Raw genomic sequence first — 11609 nt, 5'->3', positions numbered from 1 at the left:
AAGGGAAAAGAAAACATGAAACACATGATGTTGCCATGCACTGAGGATTATTTTAGTGTATAGTTACAGTGCTAATTATAATGCAGACAGACTGCTGCAGACAGCTTAGGATGTCTCATGGTTATTAGCCAAACAAAGTAAACATGGTATTGAGTATCTGCTACATTTGAAGGCATCTAATATGGGAAATCAGGTGAAGTACTTAAGAACAGCTTCGAAACTCTTGGCACTTTAATTTCCATCTCTCTGTCTTGTGAGCAGTTGCGTTTGTCTGCAGCTGTATGTACATGTTGCTCTCCAGAATGCAATTTTATATTAGAAAATAAAAAATGAAATAATGTATTTTATTAACTTTAAAACCCCAAAGTGTTTGTGAGGTAGTTTGACAAACGTCTGCCTAGACCAGCTATTCAGCATGCTGCTCAAACATATGTGTCAGGAATGAAAGTAGATATCTGACGTTGGCTAATTCCTAAACCTCACAGTCTTCCACTGGGGCTGTTTTTGGTCTAAATTAATTAGTCTACACTGAAATAGGAGGGGGAAAAAGTGAAGAAACACATAAAAGGGAGATTTTTGAGAAACTTTTCAGTTAATAAAACTGTAAAAGTGACAAACCAGAGAGCCTTGTTATGCTGTGCCGTTACTTCCTGGGCTAAAGACCCAAAGGTCCCTGAATGCGGCCGCAAGGCTCCGCAGCATTATTGCCATAAAAGGCAGCTTGTGATCTTCACTGCATGTCCATCATCCACACAGCGTTGAATGTTGTTCTGCAACTTGATGAAATCTGTAATAAAACACACGTACAAACACAAGGCAGTCTCTCTGTTCTATTTAAAATATGATGTAGTTGAGTTACTTGATTTATCTTTTTCACACATCCAAAAAGTTATATTGACACTCACATGAATAACTGTTCTGAAAAAAGTATTTTACTATTTGATGCACAGAGTATTGTTTTTGCCGGAACCAGGTCCAGAATAAGATGAATTGTTTGTACTAAATTATGCAATGCTATGGATTTCAGTAGTCCCCCCCCCCCAATGTGGGTGGAAACAAACATTTTGTACTTGTTTTTAGTGGATTACAGAAGTGGAAAATATGTTAGATTGTTTTGGACTATTTTGAAATGTTTTAATGCTGAATACCAGACTAGACCAGTAAATTGTACTGGTAAAATAATTATAGATATATTATTTTTAAAGCCTGACTTGTGAAAAGAGGCTGTCTGGTTACCAGAAAAAGGAGCAACAGGGAGAAGTAACCCACAATTCCCACTCACGGGTCCTAAACGTGTGTGCGTGTGTGCGTGTGCGTGTGTGCGTGTGTGTTTGTGTGTGTGCGTGCGTGCGTGTATGTGTGAGGTGACAGTGGGGCCAGTAGGGGACCAGAAAAGCTCCCAGTATGAAAGGAAAAGTGGGACTGGAGCAGTGACGTGATATGCTGCTGGAAAGAGGGAGGGAGGAAGAGAGACGGCTGGACTCCATTAAGCCGAAGCCTGCAGGGGAACTGTTTGGGATACTTCACTTCTCCAGCGAGTTCCTCGGGGATTTCTTTCCGCCTTTTATTGTCTGAAAAAGACGGTATACATGATTTAAAGAGGGGGAACTTGTTCTGCACCGAGTAGCCGACAGTTTTAGTGTTTTCTTTTCGTCTTTGTGAAGGTGAGTGCACAGATTTAAACGTTCGTCCTCAAAGCTGCTGCTAGTTCGCCGCTATGAAATATGAACATGTTTTTTTGTGTGTGTGTGTGTGTGTGTGTGTTGTCTTGTCGTCGTCGTGTCGCTTCTGGTACATTTCACCCGCGTTTCAATTAACAACTCTTTAGCTAATGCGAGCGGCTCGGTTCGTTTTCCTTTTGAAGCCACTTTCTGCTTCAACTTAAAGCTTTAAGACCGACTGCTGAGTGCGCGTGGAGCCGAGGAGCTGCTGGTCGGACTCCGCTGACATTACCAGCCCCTCTGCCTATTTGTAAGAGTGCCTTTACCGTTAGTTTTTTATTTATGTAACAGGTGAACCGGCACTTTTGCGGAGTAAGCTGCCAAAGGTCCTTGTCTAGACTTGTAGCCGCGGGCCTGTGAGCCTTTGTTTGCCGTGTTTATTGATTAGACTCCATCTGATCAGAGAATGACAGACAGTAATGTAACTTTTCTGGCAGTGACTTCACACAACAGGGCGCGTCTTGTGCCCCAGCAACGAGCACGAGGAGGATGACGTTCACCTTCATCCCGTTTCCAAATCATCCCGTGAGGGTCAAATGGGCTTTCGTGAGCTAACATGTCTCATCTGCCCCGCCACTGTAGTATTTTCATAACGGTATGCAAATGTTGGAGGAAGTACGTCATACTTGAATAGAGCGAAAGAAGCAATAGTGGAATAAAAAAAATAAAAGTGATTCTTTCATATTTGTACTGATCAGCAGCAATATATTTAAATTAAAAAAACGTGTTGGGAATGTAATATAAATACAATCTTTATTGATCTGTAGATTGAAAAACAGTTTAGTGTATTGTATCCACCACCAAATCGTGAAACCTAATTTTTTTTTTTACTCTATTGCCGATGATTTAGTTTTGTATCGTGTTTGGAAAAGTCCCCGGTTGTTTAAACTCCACAGTCTGTAAGGCTGGCTTTTTATTATAAATCTGTCTTCCCACTCCAAGGTGACATACAGTAACCCTGATGTCATCAATATGACACCATCACAGTTACTTTTGAAGACATTACCCAACTGTTACATGTTGAGTAGTACCAGTAACTTCGATGTGCAGTGTTGCTGGAGTGCCCCTGTAAAAAGGGTAGCTACAGCACTACTGCAACCTCTATTTGTCTTTGTTTTTGGCTCTTTGGAAGCAAGAAAGTGCATGTGTGTGACATAGTATTGGCAAGCATTGATTATTTTATGTTTAAGAACTATTTTTCCTAAGCGCTGTCTAGGTGGTGCTCAAATCGATTCCCTTTTTATGCCATCGCTTTATTTGTCAAACTAATCATGTATTTTGAACGTAAAATGTTAATCTACAAAGCAACCAGCAGCTACAGCTGTCAGGTACTGCAAATGGAGTGGAGTATTACTGTAAAGTCTCCCTGGAGAAGGGTGTATTTATAAATTAAAGTGCTGCAGTAAAGTACTGTGCTCAAGAACAATACTCAAGTAAATCTACTTGGTTAATTTACACGCCTCCAAAGTGCACATGCACAGAAATAGCGCCTCGGTTCGGCCTGATATCTAACAGGGTACAGTTCTAGTGCATGGACTTTGCACCACATGTATTCCATTCCAGAGGGTCAAAAGGTTTCTTTTCACGCCGGTGTGACAGAATTTCAGCTGGACCTTCTCCCTTCTTGACCGTGTGGGTCTGTTTGGCAGGATGGCGCTGGACGGGATCCGGATGCCCGATGGCTGCTACGCCGACGGGACGTGGGAACTGAAGATGCACGTCACCGACCTCAAAAGGGACGTGTCGCTGAGGGTAACTGGGGAGATCCACATCGGAGGAGTCATGCTCAAACTCGTGGAGAAACTAGGTATGTATGTATGCACGCTGTTGCCATGCAGGGGCCAGAGCAGTTCACTGGTGCTTTTCAAAGATCTAAAGTGTAATAAACAGACTTGATCTTATTTTTAATTGACTCGTTTTGACATGATAGAAATGACAGCAGTCCACCGTGAGTCTTCAGACTTAAGATGCATCCCATTTGCAATCGAGTGGATATGGTTGGCAGTAATAAAGGCCCTTTCATTTGAACTCATGACCCTCTACCTTGTGTCAATGGCAGATTTGTGTTCATATTGGGCAATAAATACCTCTTTTTCTCTTTTACCATTCTGAGAAGTGAGATTCTTCTAAGTAAATACGACACGTCTATGCAAGCGTACAGACCGTTTCTCAATACTGGCCAAAGTTAAGAACATACATTCTCCAATTTAAAAAAAAAAAAAAAAAAAAAAAAAAAAAAAAAAAAAAGCTGCAAGGAACACTGAGACAAAGCGTATGAAACTAGAGGTTGGGAACAAGCTGCATTATTGTCTTTGTAGATATAAGGAAACCTGTTTAGTTTAAAGAATTTTCTAATTGTGTAGACGACATAATGAGTAATTGTCTGTCTTGTCTTTGTTGAGTTTCCATGAGATTGTGGACTTTCCTTTCAGGGGTTAATATTCCTCTTTGTTACCCTGCAGTGTATATGGGTCAGTAACCAAAGGTATAAAGAAACCATACACAGCTCCACCCCCACCCCCACCCCCCCACCTCACCTCACCTCCCCCCCTCCCCCACTGTATCATGCACTGTTCTGTAGCTGCAGTCACACACTTGACACATTTTGGGTGAAAGTAAGCATAAGGGTCCTCTGTTCCAGCCTCTTGAACACTGCCCTGCTTCATGGAGGCAGGAGTAAGTTCACTGGTGACGGCGGCGGTGCGATTTGGGAGTGACAGTGTTGTGTGTTGATGGCGCTTGAACGCTCGGCATTCCTGCAGCGCTCCAAGGTTTTATTCCCTGCCCATGGTCCTGTTTTTAGCTCTCCTGTAAGAGCGCCACATAATTGAGGTCTTTGTTCTCTGTGGCCGTCTGTGTGGACCATCATCTATGCTCGGCGAGTGCGATGTTGCTGCCGCGTGTGGGACAACATGAATTCATTGGTCCTCCAACGTCACTCAAGGCCTTATCCATTGTTTGAGTTGTGTTTGCCCTTTTTGTTCAGTTCTGGTTGAAGGGTATGACCTTTCTGGACACGACACCTTCTCTGAGGTGTAGTGTGAGAAAAGTCTTTCAGTGGTGGCTATTTGTATATTAATTTGTTCTAGAATACATTTTTGCTTCATGTGTTTGAAATTGTATCAGTTGTAGTGACAAGTTGACAATAGCGTAGCGTGAAGAATGTTTTTCTATTGTTTTCCTCCGTCCTAGTTTCCTTTTGGATGTAGCTATTAGCTGATGACCTTTTTATTTATCTTTTATGGATTCCGGCTGTTTGACAATAGTGTTGATTTGTTGACCGTTGTTGGTTTTTGTTGCACCAAAGTAAAATAACAGGACATGGGTGTGCATGATATTTCCATTGTCAAAATATAAATACTGTAATTCCTGCCATGGTTACTGTTATTCAACTTCCTTTCATCATATCATACTACGACCACCTTTTACTGCAGTTAAATTAGCTCACTGTAGTATGCCTGAAGGTAATCGAGCCTCTGAACAAGAAGCAGAGCTGACATCAAACTGCTCGGTGAGTGTTTGAGAGTGTCTTGGTGCCTCTTGAATGGTTTCACAAAGTGAGTGTGGGGACATTTAATTTGACTGCCATCTCCCTCCTGCCCTGAGTCAACACGTTGTTTTTCCGTTGTAATCATTAACCCGTCGACAACGTGGGTTTTCCACATGGCCACACACTGCAGGGAGAACTGTACACTATTCGTTCCACGCACAATATTTTGCATTTGGAACAGGCAATAATGTGCTCTTGATTCAAATGTGTCCAATGAAATGATACCGTAGACATGATTTTTCAGTGACCCTTCTTGTAAAATCCAATACCAGGCTATGTGATATTGTTTATTTGATGTGAGGGGAAACAATCTGTGCAAACAACTGAGTTGCGTTGTGAGGTTAAAGAAAATGGTAAGCCAACATATTTCTTTTCCCAGTGGCCTGTCTCTAAACCTCCCAGCTCGCGCTGGTGACGGTGCTGCTCAGTCCTCACTGAACACCTCTGAAGTGCTGTCACGTACCCACTGTTTGCTTGGACGTGGTGGTTATACATAGACATGTACATGTCCAAATGCACATGCACGTTTTTACGTGGTGCTGTGAGAAGGGACACACGTATGCCACAGAGTTTTGGCAGGCAATGCAATGCGTCAGTCTCACATTGGAAGGACATCCTGGTGCAATGACAAATCTCTTCCTGTCCTTCCTCGCGCTCCAAAATGAAGGATCTGTTATTCTTTAATAGATTTCCATGAGGCTGAGAGTGTGCTGTCTTCTTTTTTTCTATCAAACGTGTGTTTCTGCATGCAGAAGCAGTATGTGCTTGTGTGAGTCAGCTGTCCTCTGTACGATGGCCAGTGTTCTCATTAGTAGTATTTGTGCGTGCGTTTGCACACGTGAGCAGGGCCGTGCGGGTCGGTGGGTGTGTCTCGCCAACATGTATCCTGCATCCATTTTTCAACTCTTCCTGTGCGCTGCAGGTCTTTCATCCACATTGCAGACTCAAATGGCCTTTCGATAATGGATTAAATAGACAAATGCCAGGAAGGCACTTAGCTATTGATCACGGTAGCGAGCACTGCTTCCATTTCCCCTGCAACCCTCCAAGAGAGCAGTATTTAAAGCCAGCTGATTCCCCACCCCCTGGTCCCCGCACTCTTGTGATCCTTTCATCCCTCCTTTCTTACCACCACTCCTGCTTTCTCTGACTGTATTTTCCTCTCTAAAAGCTCATATTGCCATTTAGATGGGTAAACAACTATTGCACAAACAACATTAGCTGGTGGGAGATTTATTGGATTTCAAGGGATTATTCCCAAGTTACATTGCATTTAAATCTGGTAAACTGTGGTTTACAGTAAGTGCTTAAGCTATCAATGTTTCACACAAATGTATTGTTGTTTTGCACACACTTGAGGTGGAAAGGTTTTTTCTGTATAAGACTCAGACTTTCAAACCTGTCAGGCCTGTAGATGGGAATACAACATTTTAGCTAATTGTGCAAACCACTGAAAAAGCAAGCAAGTCATGGAATGAGCAGCATGAGTAGCGAGCAAACGTAAATGATGGGTGAGTGTGTTGTTACAGTTGCATTGCGGGAGATGCATTGGCTCTGCTTTGCCTCACAAAAGACAGCTGAGGGTAAAGGGACTGGATGGAGGAGAAAATGGGAGGGAAAGAGAGAGGTGGGGGTAAGGGGATGTGTGGAGTGAGAAGGGCCTGAGCTTTCTCGCTCTGTCTCTCCTTCCCGTTATGACGTTAGCCACGCTGCTAAAATTCCATAAAAGTCTTCGATGAAGCAGGAAATGACTTCCAGTGTTTGGCATGTTGTTCTCTGGTCACTGCCGTCATTGCTGGATTCTCTGCTGCCTGCTTCATCCACCTCCCCCTCCCTATGTCAACTCCCTCCTTTCCATTCTATCTGTTTCCCCCGCCCCCCTCCCCTCCCCTCTCATTCCAACTTCATCAAAAAATGTTTTGTGGAAAATATATATTTAACATTTTTTGTCTCACTTCTTTTGGCAGCAATTCCCTAACGTTTGACACAATCCGCTCCTCTGGCCACGTAGCAAGGCTCACTAATCCATAGGAAACATTGAAGTACACATTGTTCCCCTTTCTCATGGCTTCTGAACCAGGTCCGTCTGTGCTGACTGTTCAATGCTCCATAAATAGAACTTGAGCGAACTAATTGGTCCAGTGTGACTCTTGATAGTTCATGTGGTTGTTTCCAGTTAGGGGCCTGCAGTTTTTGGCTGAAGTACCACCAGCCGGCCACAAAAAAACTTTCCCTGCATGTCAGAGAAAATGAGTGATTTGTATTTGCGATGACCTACATATTCGCAAGTGAATCGACGAAAGTCATCCGCCCACATTCACTTCGTCCAAATCATGTATTTTTACAAGATAATGCTGTCAGCTATTTGAACTCTGTGTCCTTTTTGCGACGTCAAGATGCTGTCTGCTGGCGGTTGTGGTGACCAGAGCGAGATGGCTTCGGTTTTGACAATGGAGCGCAGGTTTCATTAGGAAACAGACGTGATTTAACACAGGATGCTGAACTTCCGCTGGGCTTTTTTTTTAATGCGCCTTCTCCCTTGTGCCTTCCTTGCATTCCTGCCTTCCTGCCCTCCTCAGGGTTTTTCTCTTTTAAGGATATGATTCTTTTGGGCTGAGCGGAAAGATGGTTCTTCAGTAGATGGTTCTTCAGTCCCTACAGAAAGCCAGATGAAGAGCTGAGATACTGTAGTCACATCTGTGAATGAATGCTGTGAACAGCTCTTTACATTCAACATCACACACACAGGAGAGTGTGAGATTTATTTGATGAATGTCTACAACCACTTTCCCTCTCCTTGTATCGGCTTGCCCTTACACACAGTACAGATATGTCACCGTGTGTCATACGACTCATTGATTGTGACTGTGGAGCCATCCTAAATGTCTGTCATTACCAAGTGAGAAATGGCCTGGCGGCCTGTGTGATCATCCTGCTCTCTAATCTCTCAGGACAGGAAGTAGTTAGCGGTCCTGCCCAGGCCAGAGCTTTCCTGTTTCACTCGCAAGATGCTACATTGATTGTGCTGTTCTGTACTCTGACTTGCTCATGTGTTCACACATAGACGGCACCAAGCCTATACATTCACATGCATCAGTGTTTCCCATATAGAGAGTTCAATTTAGCCGCCCCCACACAAGCTAAACATATCTATTTTTTAATTATGTTGGTTATTTCTTCCGGTCAATATTCTGCTTGGCAGTGCGAACTGGATTGAATGAAACGTTAGTCTGAATGTCACATGTGCTACCAGATGGATTGTAAAAGTTACCTCCCTATGAGCAGTCCTTGACTAATGCTTCAGAACTATGATGTCAGTGAAGGGATCCAACTGTGGAAGTAATGCTGTGCTATCCTACCAAGTTAATTACTTGCAGATCGTTCAAGGAAAAGTTTTGTTTGAGACTGATATAAACTTGACAGTTGTCAGTATTTCGATAAAGCCCCTCCATGAAGGGTCGTGTGGGAACAGTATCAGCTGCTTGATGCGCCAAACATCACATGAAGACTTACAGGGTACTAGGGCCTCAAGAAAATGAGGACACAAATTCATATTTGAAAAGATTAATTTGCTATGTTAGAAGGAGGAAAAAAATGATAATTGGGATATTTCAATCACTCTTTGTCCTCTTTCATGAAAGAACCGGTGTGCTTGATAAGGGCGATCGTTGTGTTTGACTTTTTAAACATGCAGAAAGACAAACTTTCATGTCACCTCTGGGAATTGGAAGCCTGTTGCTTTTTCCCCCCCTCGCCTTCCTGTTGGCTACGCAGTAGATCCCTTGGAAGGAAATGTTGGAGCAGCACATTGTTGTCGTAACACCACACACACCTGGGTGCTAATAGAGTAAACTGATGTGACGTTTTTGTTCATGTTCTCAGCCCCCCTTTTCATTCATTTAAACTCAGTCAGTCTCTGTATTATCCTTTTACAGAGCAAAGCAGCAAGTGAGTTGTTAATTTTCATAACCAAGAGATGAGGCTTTATTCTTGCTTAACTTGTTAAAATGATTGCATTACAGCTATGTCAAGTTTAAACATGATTTAAAATTCCGGGTTATTTAAAGGCGACATTGGTTCCCTCATTTCCTCCACAGCTGATGCATTTGTCAGAAAAATATCTCAAAATAGGAGATTCACCATTTACATTTTTTTTTTATTTTTTTTTTTACATTTTTCTTGGCCAATTTCTGTTGAAGTTTCACCTGCCAATTCAGATTCTTCCTTTCTAAGAACTATAATTAACAGCAAAGCTAAAAAAAAAAATATTCTAAATGTTATCATTTTACTTTGTTATTGTGATCTATCATGGTTATTTGCATAACATAGCATCTCTCCTGTAGTGTCTTCAAAATGTGTGAAATTTAACAAAACATCTCTTTAAAGGCTGTTTTCTCTCTATCTCAATATTATTTAAAATATGTCTTCAAATTGCAATTTTTTTTCTGACCAACAGCACTTCATTTATAATTTATATTAAAAAGATACAATTAATTAACTATAACAATTTTTCTACTTGAAAGTGATTAGTTGGTTGTCAGATTAGTCTGCTCATTTATTCATTGATAAATCAGTTAAGTGTTATTGTTGAATATATTGTTAAATATTAAACAATAAGGGTTTCTAGATATTCAGCGAGAAGCTTCTGAGCTTCTGGTTCAACTCTCACCGGCATCAGTGGGCCCTGGCAGGATGTATTCATGGCTAGAAGGACAGATGATTATTGTCTATCTGCTCCATTGATCTTAGTCCCAGAATTTCTTTGTAATGTCATTATTCCACCGGGTCCCTGAACACTTAATTGTATAAAGCTGTGTCAGGGCGGAGGGGACACTGTTTTGCTGTGTTTGTATTATGACAAATGGATACAAACAACATCTCTAAGGAGGTTGGTCTAATAGCCCTCCTGGCCTCTCCTAATGCATCAAAGCCTGTTGCCCTCTCTTCTTACTCCAACTGGCTGGATGTTCCCAGATTTCCTGTTAAGATTTCTGACCCATTCCACTCTGAGGAAATATCTTTATTGTCTTTTACTGAGTATAAGGCATGATTCTGCCTCCACCACTTCGCCTGTCAACCTCAATTGTAGCAAAGCAGGCTAATCTCGTCCTTTTTGGAGCTGTCTGGTGAAGTGAGACCTGAACCATGATGCAACAAGGATTGGGTATCGTCCCATTTCAGATGGAAAGCCTGAGTGTTACCAGCGTCGAGCTTCTCCTGAAGCTCATCTTCTATTCTTAAGGCTATACAGCAATGAGCACATTTGGGATATGTGTGTGTGTGTGTGTGTGTGTGTGTCTGATGTCAAATCAGCCAGCAACTTATTCTCTGAAAAATAGAAATAATCTAGATTTAGACTGGGTTTGTCTGTCCGTATGTGGTGAAGACGTAGTGGTAGTATAACACTTTTGTATGGAATCAATATCCGTCTGCCACAATGTCCCCCGACTCCTTTTAGGCCAGCCCTGACCTTAATGATCTCTCACTTGCGTGAGCTGTGTATCACTGACACAGGGCACAACCTCAATGAACCTGTGTTTCTTGTTTCTGCAGCCTAAAACACTTTAATGGCAGCACTAAGTGTCTCTTTGTCTAAATGATTTGTCAGGTAAAGTTTGACAGCTTGAAAGGGTTCAGGTGGGTTTTGCATATTTAATGACTGTGATACATGGCCTGTTTGATTTACTATTGGCAGGAAGCTGAGCTGTTGTATAATAACTGACTGAAATATCAGCGGTTGCTGCTGCATGAGCGCCGATTAGCTAGCTGGAGCATGGAGCCTCCCCTCACATGATCGGAATTGAATGAAGTACTCATTTGGGTTCATGTCCTTATCACTTTAAGGCTACTGGTATTGTCATTATTTGTTTTAACAATACCCATCCTTCAGTATTGCACACTCTTGGTTGTTTATCAGATGGAAAAGTTTCATGGCACGTATGACTTCTGGGTTTAGTTTGTTATCTGTTTTAACATTCATCACAAGTGCAGAAACGAGTTTGTCTGCTGCAAATCTTCACCTTTAATCCTGTGTGACCGTATCTCATGTCTGCCACACATATTTTGCAATCACCTGTCTCAATCAAACGTGTTGTATACATGTGAGGTATCTGATGTTGATACTATCTTGTTGGCCGGCAAGTCACAAGGGAGAGAATGCCTAAAAAACATTTACAGTAGATCTAATTTAAGGACGCTTCCCGTATTTTTGCTGGCCTCAGACCTGGAATATATTTAGAAAGAGAAAGGCTTTTGTGTTCTAGAGGGAAAAGAGCTGCGTGTGCTTGTTAATAAGACTGACAAATCTGCAGCTTTGTCTTTGTTGTGTATGAAAACAA

General features: G+C 42.1%; 1 protein-coding gene across 2 annotated transcripts in view; it reads left to right on the top strand.

Annotated features, from left to right (window-relative positions):
• The first annotated feature begins 1432 nt into the window (after positions 1-1432).
• fermt2 (fermitin family member 2) overlaps positions 1433-11609 on the top strand; it is a 37690-nt gene continuing 27513 nt past the window's right edge. Inside the window, exons 1-2 of one of the 2 annotated variants that reach the window (XM_034525399.1) lie at positions 1433-1664; positions 3371-3528. In XM_034525399.1, the coding sequence (XP_034381290.1) occupies positions 3372-3528 (157 nt within the window). In that variant the 5' untranslated portion in view covers positions 1433-1664; position 3371. The remainder of the gene's footprint in view (positions 1665-3370; positions 3529-11609) is intronic. The other variant, XM_034525400.1, reaches the window with a different exon arrangement.

Source organism: Cyclopterus lumpus, chromosome 22 (assembly GCF_009769545.1).
Source record: "Cyclopterus lumpus isolate fCycLum1 chromosome 22, fCycLum1.pri, whole genome shotgun sequence".
Classification (NCBI taxonomy): Eukaryota; Metazoa; Chordata; class Actinopteri; order Perciformes; family Cyclopteridae; genus Cyclopterus; species Cyclopterus lumpus.
The sequence above is the reverse complement of the archived record's forward strand: the minus strand, read 5'-3'. Positions and strand labels throughout refer to the sequence as shown.